Source organism: Ipomoea triloba, chromosome 6, assembly GCF_003576645.1.
Source record: "Ipomoea triloba cultivar NCNSP0323 chromosome 6, ASM357664v1".
Taxonomy (NCBI): domain Eukaryota; kingdom Viridiplantae; phylum Streptophyta; class Magnoliopsida; order Solanales; family Convolvulaceae; genus Ipomoea; species Ipomoea triloba.
Genome location: NC_044921.1, coordinates 7,499,485 through 7,514,971, shown reverse-complemented (window position 1 = coordinate 7,514,971; position 15,487 = coordinate 7,499,485). Strand labels below are relative to the sequence as shown.

The 15,487-nt window shown below is 34.9% G+C and overlaps 1 protein-coding gene and 2 non-coding genes across 3 annotated transcripts; 1 reads left to right on the top strand and 2 right to left on the bottom strand.

The window, feature by feature from the left end:
* Window positions 1–2,841, bottom strand: LOC116022787 (probable E3 ubiquitin-protein ligase LOG2). Its single transcript, XM_031263658.1, has 3 exons — window positions 1,940–2,841; window positions 431–926; window positions 1–316 (listed from the first exon to the last, which is right to left on the bottom strand). The coding sequence occupies exons 1-3, from the start codon at window positions 2,416–2,418 to the stop codon at window positions 197–199; spliced, it is 1,095 nt and encodes a 364-aa protein (XP_031119518.1). The 5' UTR covers window positions 2,419–2,841; the 3' UTR covers window positions 1–196.
* A 10,140-nt stretch (window positions 2,842–12,981) lies between these two features.
* TRNAT-GGU lies at window positions 12,982–13,053 on the top strand. The gene has a single exon. It is a non-coding gene; the product is annotated as a tRNA-Thr (tRNA).
* A 1,023-nt stretch (window positions 13,054–14,076) lies between these two features.
* On the bottom strand, window positions 14,077–14,149 carry TRNAE-UUC. Its single transcript has one exon. It is a non-coding gene; the product is annotated as a tRNA-Glu (tRNA).
* Between the last annotated feature and the right edge of the window lie 1,338 nt (window positions 14,150–15,487).

The window sequence follows — 15,487 nt, the reverse complement described above, 5'->3', positions numbered from 1 at the left end:
TTACAGAAATGCTGATACAATCAACACAAATTTTCATTAAATCCACAATCCAATTGCAAACTGTCAAGGTGTCTGTCATCATTTTAATAATTTAATCTAGGATGACGCAAGATAGAAAAGGAAGAAGAAAAAATCACCCAAAAAAAAAAAAAAAGAAGAAGAATATGAGGATAGATAGCGAAAGCTATTCCTCTTTTCATTCCTCGGCATCATCATTATTGACCTTGATCTCCAAGAGACGCTCAACGGGTTGTCTGCAAATAGGACACCGATTTGTTTGGTACCTCAAAAGTTTTGCACAACCACTACACATACACTGCATCAAGAAAAGGAACAGTCTAGTATAAGCGGTGTACTCAGTAGTTCAGTATATGCAGAATCAGCCACTATAAACTTTAGTGTAGCAGATTAAAAGATTCAGAAAGCATACCATGTGCCGACAGGGAAGGACAGTAGTGTCTCGAGGTTCAGAAAGGCATATGACGCAGTCCTTCCCAGGATCATTTCCATCAACTTCACCTTCGATTGAATTTCCAATCCCATATATCTCCTGCAGTTCATACCTCATACCATTGACCCATAAAATTTGCTTGACCACCCTAATGTGATATTTCCCTTTCTCCTTTTCAAACACCGCTTGTGTTATCTGGGAATTCATGGACCCAGACACAGCGTTTCCATCAACTGATTCATTTTGGGTATCTACGGATGCCTCTGCCTTGATGGCCAGGGGATACACATCTGTCTCACCCTCAGACAATTCTGCTTCTTCAAATGCTGAAAGGTCAATGCCGGTCCCAGGGGGCTGTCTGAACTTCTGAGCTAAACCTTTTTGGAAATGAACTGTCACAGGAGGGAGCACACTTTCCTTCATAGGAGTCAAACAACAGTCTTCACCTTCTTTTGCAAAGAATATGACTGTCATGCTGCACACACGTAAACAAAGACCCCACAGTCTGTAAATAACTAATTGATTGGCAAATGATAATAACACTGTATACTTGTAGAAAAGAGTTGATGTTAGCTGGGGCTCTTTGAGTATAGTGATTTTGCCATGTTTAGTCCTAAACTTTCAAGTCAACTTTCAAATTTTAACCGGTCATAGTCCTTTTTAAAGGACTACAGTTGGTTAAAAGTTGAAGGAGTATGGATAGTTAACTTGAAAGTTGAAGGACCATTGGTGGTTAAATTTGAAAGTTGAATGGCTACGGGAGGTTAACTTGAAAGTTTAGGACTAAGTATGGCGGTGCCACTATGCTGGTATTAACTCTTGTAGAAAATTTAGAATGAAGGGAAAAAACTATTTTAAATAATAAGAGGCTAAGCAACCTGATGACACTATTCAACACAATCTGACAAAAGCAAATTTTACCATTTCCATCCTATCACCAAAAACAAAGCATTGTTCAGTTTCAGGTAAGATGCAAAATAAGCATCTGTGGCCCTATTGGTGCAGCAACCTTGGAGATTACTTTCATGATTTTTTAAGTAGATACCACACTAGAACTGCTTCCCAACAACATTAAAAATCTGGCTTCATGAAGTATGCAGACTAATGAATAAGGAAAGGTGCTACAAGCCCACATGGGCAGCTCAACTAGTCACAGACCAAGAATCGAGTCTCACCAACAGCAGCGTGACAGCAACCTCTCAAAATGAGGGGCTTCTTGTGCACAATGACTAAAAGTCTAGCCTCCATTGATCAGTTAGACTAAAAGTCACCATGATTTACCACAAAGAAAGGTGCTACATGAAAAAATTAATAAATTTTTACTCTTTAAAACACAATACTGACTTTAAAGCAAAGGCAGCTAAACCCTGAGACCAGGAATTCCCTAATAAGATAAAAACTTTGAAAAAGAATGAAGCTTCAGAACAGGTGATTTGTAATTCAAATGAAAGTTGAGTTTGAGATGAAGGTGTATGTATAATTGTATACCTTCCTGCAACTGTGGCGTCGAAAGTGAAAGCCACAAGGGACTTTCCAGGATTCGCATTATCGGGCTCGAGCCTCAGCGTCTCCTTCTTGAGATTAACATCGTTCCGTATAGTCACCGCCTTTTGGTGCTCCACGTATGGGGCGGGCTGGGGAATCATGGGCCGGCACGGGTACCGCCCGCTAATCCAATCCGCATGGGACGGGTCCAAGCGGTGCGGGTGATCAAATGGAGCCGACATCGGTAACGGCCGAGAAGGAGGCGGCGGCGGCGGATAGTAGGGTGGGTACTGATAATACGGCGGCACGTTAGGGTTGGGGTATTGGGAAGGGTATGGCGTCGCAGCTGCAAACACGTACTGGTTGGCGCTAATCTCAGGCTGAGGCTGCTGCTGCGGCGGCGGAGGCGGCGGCGGATGCCTCCTCCGACTGCTATTGCTTCTTCGCCGCCCGTTCACTCCACTGCTTCCGACGTTACCCATCTCACAAGCTTCCTCCTTTCTCCACAACCAAATCTATCATCAAAATTCCAAGAAAAGCAAAAGCCAAACTAGTATTTCTCTGGAATACAGAGCCGGGAGTCACAGAATTCCTGCTTTTTCCCCGATCCGAAAGGAAACGAGATGTTATAGCTCAAGATAGGAACATTTCTGGGTTAGGTTCTGAGAGAGAGAAAATTGAGGGTAGGTTCACATCCAATTATTGATTGCGGTAGAGAAAGATGATGGAACAAGTAAGTTACGGTGAAGAAGAAGAAGTAGAAGAAGAATGGGGGTTGCGTAAAGTTGCATACAGAAGGAACACCATTAATGAATCGAGGGAAAAATTGGGTACAGCTGAGATGAGCTGCTTTGCTTTTGCAGTTCATTTCGTCCACTGTATGGACGGACTATCCAGTATCCACATACACTTGATTCGCGTGAATCATTGGGTTTTTTAGGGGTTCTATACTATTTCCCATTTTTAATTGCTTAGAGCATCCTTATAAGGTGGAATTTTTTCACCTTTATTAAGAAGTTTTTTAAATGTGATTAGGAAAGATAATATGGAAAAAAGAAAAAAAAAATAAAAGCAAAAACGTCTGACATTTAAAAAAAAAAAAACGAAAAAGTTATGTAAAAGTCAGAGTGGTCGCCAGTTCTGACTCGTCTAGCAAGCACGCGCTTGATTGGGACGCGAAGTGCGCCTCACTTGCACACTTTCGTCCCTTTTTTTTAATAAAAGTTTTTGCAGGAGTAAGAAATGCATTAAAAATGACCCTCACATCCGTGGAAGTTCAAACCATAGTTTTTTCTTATTGACATTATCCTCCAAAAAACTTCCATTGTTAATTTTACTCCCTTGGTGGGCGTTCGGGATTCGGTTCAAATTTTTTTTTTTTTCAGTTTCAATTTTGGTTTCGCTATTTCAATATTAAAAAAATGCTATCATTCGGTTTAACATTATAATTCGGTTCGATTTCGATTCAGTTTGAAAAAGTTCGATTCGATTTAAGAAGCTCAATTTTTAACATTTCTTAATTTTCAAAACACACTACTAAACAATACATATTCTCATAATCTAAATCCAAAGTCTAAACATTATATAACAAAATAGCAATCCAAAGTTCTAACACACTACTAAGTACTAATTACCCAACATTAGTTGGCTTTTTTGTCCAATCGACTCATCACTTGGCTCACTTGGAATGTTTTGTTGACAAGAAGAAGAATCATCCATCTGTATAGTTAATATTTGGAGAACAAGTGTCAAATACTATATAGTTAATTTTTGGACACAATCCGTCATTGCTTGGCAAAATATATTTTTAGTGCACTGGAATATTATTTCCAGTGCACTGAAAATATATATTCTGAAATCAAAATTAGAATGATGTTGAAGCATATTAATTCATAGAAACTTCAAACAACCATAATAAGGTTAAAATACAAAATACATTTTAAATTACAATAAAAGGTTTTTGATAGATTACATTATAGTTAGGGTCGGAGCCAAAAATATACTTTGAGTGGGTGAAAATGTGAAAAATATTTATGATAAAATATGAAACATAATCAATTAGATAAAATAATTTGAATGACACTATATTCATAAATACTTTTAAATTTTAATTTCTTTTAGTTGAAGCATTTAATTTGTTAAATAAATGATGCATAAATAGTTTCTTTTAGTTGAAGCATTTAATTTGTTAAATAAATGATGCATAAATAGTAACTCTGTTACAATGTAACATTTTGTGCATCTGTTTATCTGGGGCACAATGAGTCAACAGTTGTTGCCTCCACTGATACTCTGTTTATCTGGGGCACAATGAGTCAACAGTTGTTGCCTCCACTGATACTCGAACCCACTCCCATCATCCATGTGAGAGTGTTAATCGGGACACCGGGTGTCAATTGGCCACAAGGTCTTTGGCTATTTAATTTATCTTGTGAATGAATGAAAGAGATAAAATAGGAATAAGTGTTGCCAATGAAATTTAAACCTACCACTTATCCTTTCTAACATCAAGTTTGGAGTTCAACCAACTAAGCTACTCAAATTATTAACAATTTAAACATAAATATAGGTTTTATATACACTTTAATGCTATATATGTTTATGTATATACATGAACATATATAAAGGGGTGATGTGTAGCAAAAATGAGTGATGGTGAGTGTACGGGTGTGAAATGTCGTTCCACTGAAGATTGGGGGTTATGGCACGCAATATGCAATCAAAAAAACTAGGCACTAGCACAAGGAAATCAACAAGAAGCTAAGGAAATGATAACAAGGTAGAACAAACACATATAAACAATAGATAAGTGCAAAATAAAGAAATAGGACTCAAGCTAGGGGAATTACTATCTAGATGCTTTAACACTTAAGTTTGGAGGAAGAACATTTTACCTAGGTTCTAGAGGCTAGCACTAATAAATCCAAGTTTCCACAAGGATTAGAACAAAGATTGCCCCATTCCCATGGTGTATCAACCTAAGTTCTTAAAGGACAAAAGCTATTTGGCCCCAAATCTACCCCTATTTCCATAGAAGAGAAAATGGGTTTGAGATTGGGTTGGCTCAAGTCTCCCATCCAATTCCCATTGAGATGAAAGACTTTCCAAAGACAAACAACAATCATTGGCCACTAATCATTGAAAGATAGAAACAAACCCAATTCAAACTCAAGAACCCTAGGTTGGGGTTCTTCCCCTTTTTCACAACAATCACAACTTAAGCATCCAAATAGATAATACAAACCTAACTCAAGCCCATAAACTAACTACTCATGATTAAATAGCATAAAGAACACAAAAACACAAGTAATAAACATAAATCTTGCAAAAGAAAAGAGATAAAGGAAAGAAAACTTCTCTATTGAAATGGGAGGAAGAATCTTGAAATCCAAGCTTCAAATCCAAGATTAAAAGCTCCAAAAGTGTTAAAATACATAGATCTAAGTCTAATCTAACCTAAAAATATGAAAGGGAGTGAATGGGAATGTTTAGGGTTCAACCATGGGTCAAAACCGTGTTCAAAATGCTCAAAACGAGCTTAAATAGTGAGCAGAGCAGGTCCCAAACGGCTTGGTAAACGGCCGTTTGTGTGGCCGTATGATTCCTCTTCAGAAACAGCATTTTTGCACTGTAATTCGGTCTAAAACAAACGGCCATGCATACGGCCGTATGTGAGGCCGTATGCCAACTCTCCAGAAACTGCATTTTCGAACTCTGTGCAGCTGCTTTGACTTCTAGGCTGTTTTTCACCATTTTCCGTTCAGAATTACGAAATTTGTATCTCTAGATAAGTTGTAGACCTTGAAGTCTTCTTTCCAATGGTCCAAAGATCACTTAATTTGGACATTCCTAGGCTGAGATATGATCAAATTACTAAGATGTCGACGTGCAGAAATTTCAACACCTTTATCTTTTGCTTCTCTTTTGTTTTAGTTTGCCCAAATGACCAATGATAAGTACTCATTTGTCTATATTTTTCTCCCTTTCACTAAGTCATTTTGTTTATAGATCATTCCAATTTTCATGAGAATTAGTGCTTATTTGTGTTATTTTGCAAGGAGTATGAGTTGGAAAGCATTGGAAGCAAAGACGTTGATTTTCATATATTTTGGATGCATTTGGAGTCAATGGGAGTCAAGGAGAAGCTATGGAGATGAGTGCAACACTTCCAAGGGAGCCTAAGATTTGTATTTGCAATGGTATTGGTCATTTGGGCAAACTAAAACAAAAGAGAAGCAAAAGATAAAGGTGTTGAAATTTCTGCACGTCGACATCTTAGTAATTTGATCATATCTCAGCCTAGGAATGTCCAAATTAAGTGATCTTTGGACCATTGGAAAGAAGACTTCAAGGTCTACAACTTATCTAGAGATACAAATTTCGTAATTCTGAACGGAAAATGGTGAAAAACAGCCTAGAAGTCAAAGCAGCTGCACAGAGTTCGAAAATGCAGTTTCTGGAGAGTTGGCATACGGCCTCACATACGGCCGTATGCATGGCCGTTTGTTTTAGACCGAATTACAGTGCAAAAATGCTGTTTCTGAAGAGGAATCATACGGCCACACAAACGGCCGTTTACCAAGCCGTTTGGGACCTGCTCTGCTCACTATTTAAGCTCGTTTTGAGCATTTTGAACACGGTTTTGACCCATGGTTGAACCCTAAACATTCCCATTCACTCCCTTTCATATTTTTAGGTTAGATTAGACTTAGATCTATGTATTTTAACACTTTTGGAGCTTTTAATCTTGGATTTGAAGCTTGGATTTCAAGATTCTTCCTCCCATTTCAATAGAGAAGTTTTCTTTCCTTTATCTCTTTTCTTTTGCAAGATTTATGTTTATTACTTGTGTTTTTGTGTTCTTTATGCTATTTAATCATGAGTAGTTAGTTTATGGGCTTGAGTTAGGTTTGTATTATCTATTTGGATGCTTAAGTTGTGATTGTTGTGAAAAAGGGGAAGAACCCCAACCTAGGGTTCTTGAGTTTGAATTGGGTTTGTTTCTATCTTTCAATGATTAGTGGCCAATGATTGTTGTTTGTCTTTGGAAAGTCTTTCATCTCAATGGGAATTGGATGGGAGACTTGAGCCAACCCAATCTCAAACCCATTTTCTCTTCTATGGAAATAGGGGTAGATTTGGGGCCAAATNATTTGGCCCCAAATCTACCCCTATTTCCATAGAAGAGAAAATGGGTTTGAGATTGGGTTGGCTCAAGTCTCCCATCCAATTCCCATTGAGATGAAAGACTTTCCAAAGACAAACAACAATCATTGGCCACTAATCATTGAAAGATAGAAACAAACCCAATTCAAACTCAAGAACCCTAGGTTGGGGTTCTTCCCCTTTTTCACAACAATCACAACTTAAGCATCCAAATAGATAATACAAACCTAACTCAAGCCCATAAACTAACTACTCATGATTAAATAGCATAAAGAACACAAAAACACAAGTAATAAACATAAATCTTGCAAAAGAAAAGAGATAAAGGAAAGAAAACTTCTCTATTGAAATGGGAGGAAGAATCTTGAAATCCAAGCTTCAAATCCAAGATTAAAAGCTCCAAAAGTGTTAAAATACATAGATCTAAGTCTAATCTAACCTAAAAATATGAAAGGGAGTGAATGGGAATGTTTAGGGTTCAACCATGGGTCAAAACCGTGTTCAAAATGCTCAAAACGAGCTTAAATAGTGAGCAGAGCAGGTCCCAAACGGCTTGGTAAACGGCCGTTTGTGTGGCCGTATGATTCCTCTTCAGAAACAGCATTTTTGCACTGTAATTCGGTCTAAAACAAACGGCCATGCATACGGCCGTATGTGAGGCCGTATGCCAACTCTCCAGAAACTGCATTTTCGAACTCTGTGCAGCTGCTTTGACTTCTAGGCTGTTTTTCACCATTTTCCGTTCAGAATTACGAAATTTGTATCTCTAGATAAGTTGTAGACCTTGAAGTCTTCTTTCCAATGGTCCAAAGATCACTTAATTTGGACATTCCTAGGCTGAGATATGATCAAATTACTAAGATGTCGACGTGCAGAAATTTCAACACCTTTATCTTTTGCTTCTCTTTTGTTTTAGTTTGCCCAAATGACCAATACCATTGCAAATACAAATCTTAGGCTCCCTTGGAAGTGTTGCACTCATCTCCATAGCTTCTCCTTGACTCCCATTGACTCCAAATGCATCCAAAATATATGAAAATCAACGTCTTTGCTTCCAATGCTTTCCAACTCATACTCCTTGCAAAATAACATAAATAAGCACTAATTCTCATGAAAATTGGTAATTATGGCCAACTTTAAAAAAAAAACGGTGGCGTCAGAGACGGAGCCAGTGTGGGGCAGTGTGGCGTCAGAGACGGAGCCAATTTATACACCCCCACCTCACCCCTTGATAAGTACTCATTTGTCTATATTTTTCTCCCTTTCACTAAGTCATTTTGTTTATAGATCATTGCTCAATTTTTAACATTTCTTAATTTTCAAAAACACTACTACATAAACATAACATATTTCTCATAATCTAAATCCAAAGTCTAAAACATTAATAACAAAATAGCAATCCAAAGTTCTAACACACTACTAAGTACTAATTACCAACATTAGTTGGCTTTTTTGTCCAATCGACTCATCACTTGGCTCACTTGGAATGTTTTGTTGACAAGAAGAAGAATCATCCATCTGTATAGTTAATATTTGGAGAACAAGTGTAAATACTATATAGTTAATTTTGGACACAATCCGTCATTGCTTGGCAAATATATTTTAGTGCACTGGAATATTATTTCCAGTGCACTGAAAATATATATTCTGAAATCAAAATTAGAATGATGTTGAAGCATATTAATTCATAGAAACTTCAAACAACCATAATAAGGTTAAAATACAAAATACATTTTAATTACAATAAAAGGTTTTTGATAGATTACATTATAGTTAGGGTCGGAGCCAAAAATATACTTTGAGTGGTGAAAATGTGAAAAATTTATGATAAAATATGAAACATAATCAATTAGATAAAATAATTGAATGACACTATATTCATAAATACTTTTAAATTTTAATTTCTTTTAGTTGAAGCATTTAATTTGTTAAATAAATGATGCATAAATAGTTTCTTTTAGTTGAAGCATTTAATTTGTTAAATAAATGATGCATAAATAGTAACTCGTTACAATTAACATTTTGTGCATCTGTTATCTGGGGCACAATGAGTCAACAGTTGTTGCCTCCACTGATACTCTGTTTATCTGGGCACAATGAGTCAACAGTTGTTGCCTCCACTGATACTCGAACCCACTCCCATCATCCATGTGAGAGTGTTAATCGGGACACCGGGTGTCAATTGGCCACAAGGTCTTTGGCTATTTAATTTATCTTGTGAATGAATGAAAGAGATAAAATAGGAATAAGTGTTGCCAATGAAATTTAAACTACCACTTATCCTTTCTAACATCAAGTTTGAGTTCAACCAACTAAGCTACTCAAATTATTAACAATTTAAACATAAATATAGGTTTATATACACTTTAATGCTATAATGTTTTGTATAATACATGAACATATATAAAGGGGTGATGTGTAGCAAAAATGAGTGATGGTGAGTGTACGGGTGTGAAATGTCGTTCCGCTGAGGATTGGGGGTTATGGCACGCAATATGCAATCACAAAAACTAGGCACTAGCACAAGGAAATCAACAAGAAGCTAAGCAAATGACAACAAGGTAGAACAAACACATATAAACAATAGATAGTGCAAAATAAAGAAATAGGACTCAAGTTAGGGGCATTACCATCTAGATGCTTTAACACTTAAGTTTGGGGAAGAACATTTTACCTAGGTTCTAGAGGCTAGCACTAAAAATCCAAGTTTCCACAAGGATTAGAACAAAGGTTGCCCCATTCCCATGGTGTATCAACCTAAGTTCTTGAAGAACAAAAGCTATTTGGCCCCAAATCTACCCCTATTTCCATAGAAGAGAAAATGGGTTTGAGATTGGGTTGGCTCAAGTCTCCCATCCAATTCCCATTGAGATGAAAGACTTTCCAAAGACAAACAACAATCATTGCCACTAATCATTGAAAGATAGAAATAAACCCAATTCAAACTCAAGAACCCTAGGTTGGGTTCTTCCCCTTTTTCACAATAATCACAACTTAAGCATCAAATAGATAATACAACCCTAACTCAAGCCCATAAACTAACTACTCATGATTAAATAGCATAAAGAACACAAAAACACAAGTAATAAACATAAATCTTGCAAAAGAAAAGAGATAAAGGAAAGAAAACTTCTCTATTGAAATGGGAGGAAGAATCTTGAAATCCAAGCTTCAAATCCAAGATTACAAGCTCCAAAAGTGTTAAAATACATAGATCTAAGCTAATCTAACCTAAAAATATGAAAGGGAGTGAATGGGAGTGTTTAGGGTTCAACCATGGGTCAAAACCGTGTTCAAAATGCTCAAAACGAGCTTAAATAGTGAGCAGAGCAGGTCCCAAACGGCTTGGTAAACGGCCGTTTGTGTGGCCGTATGATTCCTCTTCAGAAACAGCATTTTTGCACTGTAATTCGGCTAAAACAAACGGCCATGCATACGGCCGTATGTGAGGCCGTATGCCAACTCTCCAGAAATGCATTTTCGAACTCTGTGCAGCTGCTTTGACTTCTAGGCTGTTTTTCACCATTTTCCGTTCAGAATTACGAAATTTGTATCTCTAGAAAGTTGTAGCCCTTGAAGTCTTCTTTCCAATGGTCCAAAGATCACTTAATTTGGACATTCCTAGGCTGAGATATGATCCAATTACTAAGATGTCGACGTGCAGAAATTTCAACACCTTGATCTTTTGCTTCTCTTTTGTTTTAGTTTGCCCAAATGACCAATACCATTGCAAATACAAATCTTAGGCTCCCTTGGAAGTGTTGCACTCATCTCCATAGCTTCTCCTTGACTCCCATTGACTCCAAATGCATCCAAAATATATGAAAATCAACGTCTTTGCTTCCAATGCTTTCCAACTCATACTCCTTGCAAAATAACATAAATAAGCACTAATTCTCATGAAAATTGGAATGATCTATAAACAAAATGACTTAGTGAAAGGGAGAAAAATATAGACAAATGAGTACTTATCAAGGGGTGAGGTGGGGGTGTATAAATTGGCTCCGTCTCTGACGCCACACTGCCCCACACTGGCTCCGTCTCTGACGCCACCGTTTTTTTTTTTAAAGTTGGCCATAATTATAAATTAAAAATGCTACTGCTTTGTTTAAAAAAAAATCGATTTGATCTGTCAGATTTTTGTAGATGTAAAGTTGAGATTAGTTTTTAGTTTTTTCCTAGTGGTGTATTCTTATGGGATCCTAAACTGATATATAAATATATATATATATATATATATATATATATATATATATATGAAAAAATCAAGGTTTAAAGATTTTATTTTGGAAAGATTTTTAAATTTTATGATTTTCTTCCTAATTGAGGTTAATACGGAGTATTAAATAATATAATTACAAACTCTATTCTCATGGGATCCTAAACTTATATATATATATATATATATATATATATATGAAAAAATCAAGGTTTAAAGATTTTATTTTGGAAAGATTTTTAAATTTTATGAGGTTTAAAGATTTTATTTTGGAAAGATTTTTAAATTTTATGATTTTCTTCCTAATTGAGGTTAATACGGAGTATTAAATAATATAATTACAAACTCTATTCTCATGGGATCCTAAACTTATATATATATATATATATATATATATATATGAAAAAATCAAGGTTTAAAGATTTTATTTTGGAAAGATTTTTAAATTTTATGAGGTTTAAAGATTTTATTTTGGAAAGATTTTTAAATTTTATGATTTTCTTCCTAATTGAGGTTAATACGGAGTATTAAATAATATAATTACAAACTCAACAAATTGGTATTGTAGTATAATGATTAGAATTTTAAATTAGAAGTTTTTTTTGAAAGTAAACGTAGCTATTCCATTAATTCATAACATAAAACGTTTACATCAACGATCAATGAAATGGTAAACCATTCCTTACAGTCAGACATAGAAACAACTTTTCTAACTATGCTATAGAAAACTTGAATCACAGACTGTTTCATAACTAGGAAGCTATGTTCCTTCAAGGAGCTTAAAGCTTCATAAAAAATCTGGGTCTTCGTCATCATTGTTTTTTGCTCGCCCAGGATAAAATCAACACTTGCCGAAACCAAACTAAACGATTTATGCTAATGAAAATGAAAAGCTCGTGAAAGTAACGAGATGACAATTCACTTTTATTTAGAAGTTAATTCTATTTTTTTCCTTAAGTTATAGGTGACAATTCACTTTTATTTTTTTTATTAGAACATACTTATTTGATCCTAGTATTATTGTGGCATGATGATTATTAGTCTTCTTTCAACAAAATCGTTGAAACGTCGTTAAATACAAAGATATTTTGATTTTTTTGTATACAAAGTATGTTGACCCGCTATATATTTTATGTTTATTTTTTGAAAAAAAAATCCATAATTAAAGACAAAAATACCTTTATATTTAACAATATTTAAATTATTTTTGTTGATAAAGGATAAAAAATAGTCATGCCACAATAATATTAGGATCAACAAAAATTACCATATAGGAAAAAACTCAAACTAACCTCTAAAGTATTTGGATAATTACTTATTGAAAATTATTTTTTCTTCAAGAATTGAGTTCGAGGGATAAATAAAGTCTCTTCATCTCTTGAAATTTATGTCAAATTGATAGGTATATGTATTATGTATATGGCACACTCAAGTTCATTTTTTCTAGTAGGGAGCAATTCACTAAAATAAAATAAATTCGAGTCAGTATTGAACCAATTCATTCCTTACATTTTACCCTAGACTTATTAGAGAAATCCATTTTATTTATTATTCAATACTGAATGATGTGTCTACTGCATGTACTTAATGCATATATATGTACATATTATAGATGTACATTATAGATATTTTATCGACATATAGGAATTCAATTGAATAGGCCCTTTTAACTCAGTGGTAGAGTAACGCCATGGTAAGGCGTAAGTCATCGGTTCAAATCCGATAAGGGGCTTTATAAAAATCCAGTCTAGTATTTTTTTGTAATAATAACTAACCGGATAAGATGTTATCCTTATACTAATTAAGGTATTTAGTTGTCATAAAGTGTACCATTTGTTTAATAAATAAATTGATAAAAAAAATATAAATTCCGAATAATGATAAAGTAACTTCTTGAATCATCAAATATTCCTATTTTCCATTATACCAACCAAATCCATTGTAAAGTTGAGAAATCAACCAAAGAAAAAGTAAGTGGACCTGACCCATTGAATTATGACTCGATCCACTATTCTGATATTCAAATTAGATAGAGATGAAATTGGAACAGTTCATTTTTTGAATTTCATTTCTTTGGACTCCACAAGAATTTGTTCATATTCCCGATGAAATGTTACCAGATTTTCTATATTACTAGATTTTCTATAAGAGAAAATTAGAGGAAAAATTGTGATTTCCTTCCTCCACATAAAAACGTTTCTTCCAAGTCACACCAAAAGAGCCATTTCCTATCTTTCTTTGATTACGGATCAAGATGAATTTCTATGTAAGTAGATTTCGATGTATATCTATCAGATGTGGCTTCATGTACCAAACATTTCTATATCGCTGCATCCGATAATTTTGTTCCGACAGCGTGACGGAGAATCGATGCGAGAATGCGACTTTCGTTTCCAGTCTCCTATTTTGATTTTTTTGAATATTTGTTGAATAAAAGGAAAAAGGGGGGATTCCCTCTTTTTCTAACAGAAAAAAATAAAAAAAGATTTGATTGAAGGAACTACAATCCCAGGGAAATAAGGGATCTAGCAGAAATCTTGATTCTTTTTATCTACGTATCAGGTCTTTCTGAAGGACAAGGGGGTTCTATCATCTTATGGTGGATTGGCGAATTATTGGGCCGAGCTGGATTTGAACCAGCGTAGGCATATTGCCAACGAATTTACAGTCCGTCCCCATTAACCACTCGGGCATCGACCCAGGAAGAATCAAATTGAAATTGGTAATCCATGAGAAACTTCCTTTCATAGTACCCTACCCCCAGGGGAATTCGAATCCCCGCTGCCTCCTTGAAAGAGAGATGTCCTGAACCACTAGACGATGGGGGCCTGCTTGTCCAACCGCCCTCATACTATGAGTATAGTATGAACAGTTTTTTGAAATTGTCAATAGAATGGAATATTCTAATTAGATCCGACGGATCTTTCCCACTTTCAGAATTGTATAGAATTTTTTGATTCGTCATTCATGAATCGTTCATTACCATTCGAAATCTATTATTTTTCTCTTTTTCTAGAAATTTCTTAAAATAAAAAAAAAAATACGGAAGAGTGGGGTTGTTTGGGGATTAATTGGTTTGTCAGAAAAAGAAGATAGATTCAATAAATAAGGGGTTCAATTCGATTTATTTCGCTTTCATTTATTGATTCGTTGTTAAGACGAAAGATCTTTATCTCTACCTTCCTCCCCCCAACCCAAGAGCGAAACAATAAATCTAGTAAACGGAATCAAGAAGTTATTGAAAATTCTTTTTTCTTCAAGAATTGAGTTCGAGGGATAAATAAAATCTCTTCATCTCTTGAAATTTATGTCAAATTGGTAGGTATATGTATTATGTATATGGCACAATCAAGTTCATTTTTTCTGGTAGGGAGCAATTCACTAAAATAAAATAAATTCGAGTCAGTATTGAACCAATTCATTCCTTACATTTTACCCTAGACTTATTAGAGAAATCCATTTTATTTATTATTCAATACTGAATGATGTGTCTACTGCATGTACTTAATGCATATATATGTACATATTATAGATGTACATTATAGATATTTTATTGACATATAGGAATTCAATTGAATAGGCCCTTTTAACTCAGTGGTAGAGTAACGCCATGGTAAGGCAAAGGAAGCTAAGTTTGTTTAAATACATGCCATCACATGCTTCATCCTGTGAAAGGGTTAAATGTTTTGTCCTAAAAGAAATGTAGAAGAAATTTTGCCACCTTATGTTAAAAAGTGTTTAGCAGACCACAAAAGAAAAGAAAAATGGAAGAATTAGAGGGTCGTAAAGAGGTTAAAATGTCTAGGATCGGAAAAAAATGAAGTGTAGCATATGCCAACAAGAAGGATATAATATATATGTATTTATTTTGGACATATTAATGTAACATATTGGTGATAAAAATAATTAATTTTAAATATTTATAAAATAATATATGAGTTGACATGTAAGTATATATGATGGCGTGGCAGAGATGATGTCTATTGTTCTTAATTGTTTCACTTTTTAAAGTACATGGACGAAATTAACAAAATTAAGGTAGAAGGACTAAATTGAACAAAACACTTCTTTTCAATTAAACAAGTACGAGTTGCTTAATTAGGTGCTTCTCCCAATACTGCGCATCAACTCTGATCTCTTTCAAGAAAAACATTCTTTGAATGGTA

Coding starts and splice junctions, on each gene's coding strand:
- LOC116022787 (XM_031263658.1), bottom strand. CDS start 2,418: ATGGGTAACGTCGGAAGCAGTGGAGTGAACGGGCGGCGAAGAAGCAAT. Junction 927..1,939: donor GACGCCACAGTTGCAGGAAG/GTATACAATTAT, acceptor ACGTGTGTGCAG/CATGACAGTCATATTCTTTG. Junction 317..430: donor TCCTTCCCTGTCGGCACATG/GTATGCTTTCTG, acceptor TTCTTGATGCAG/TGTATGTGTAGTGGTTGTGC.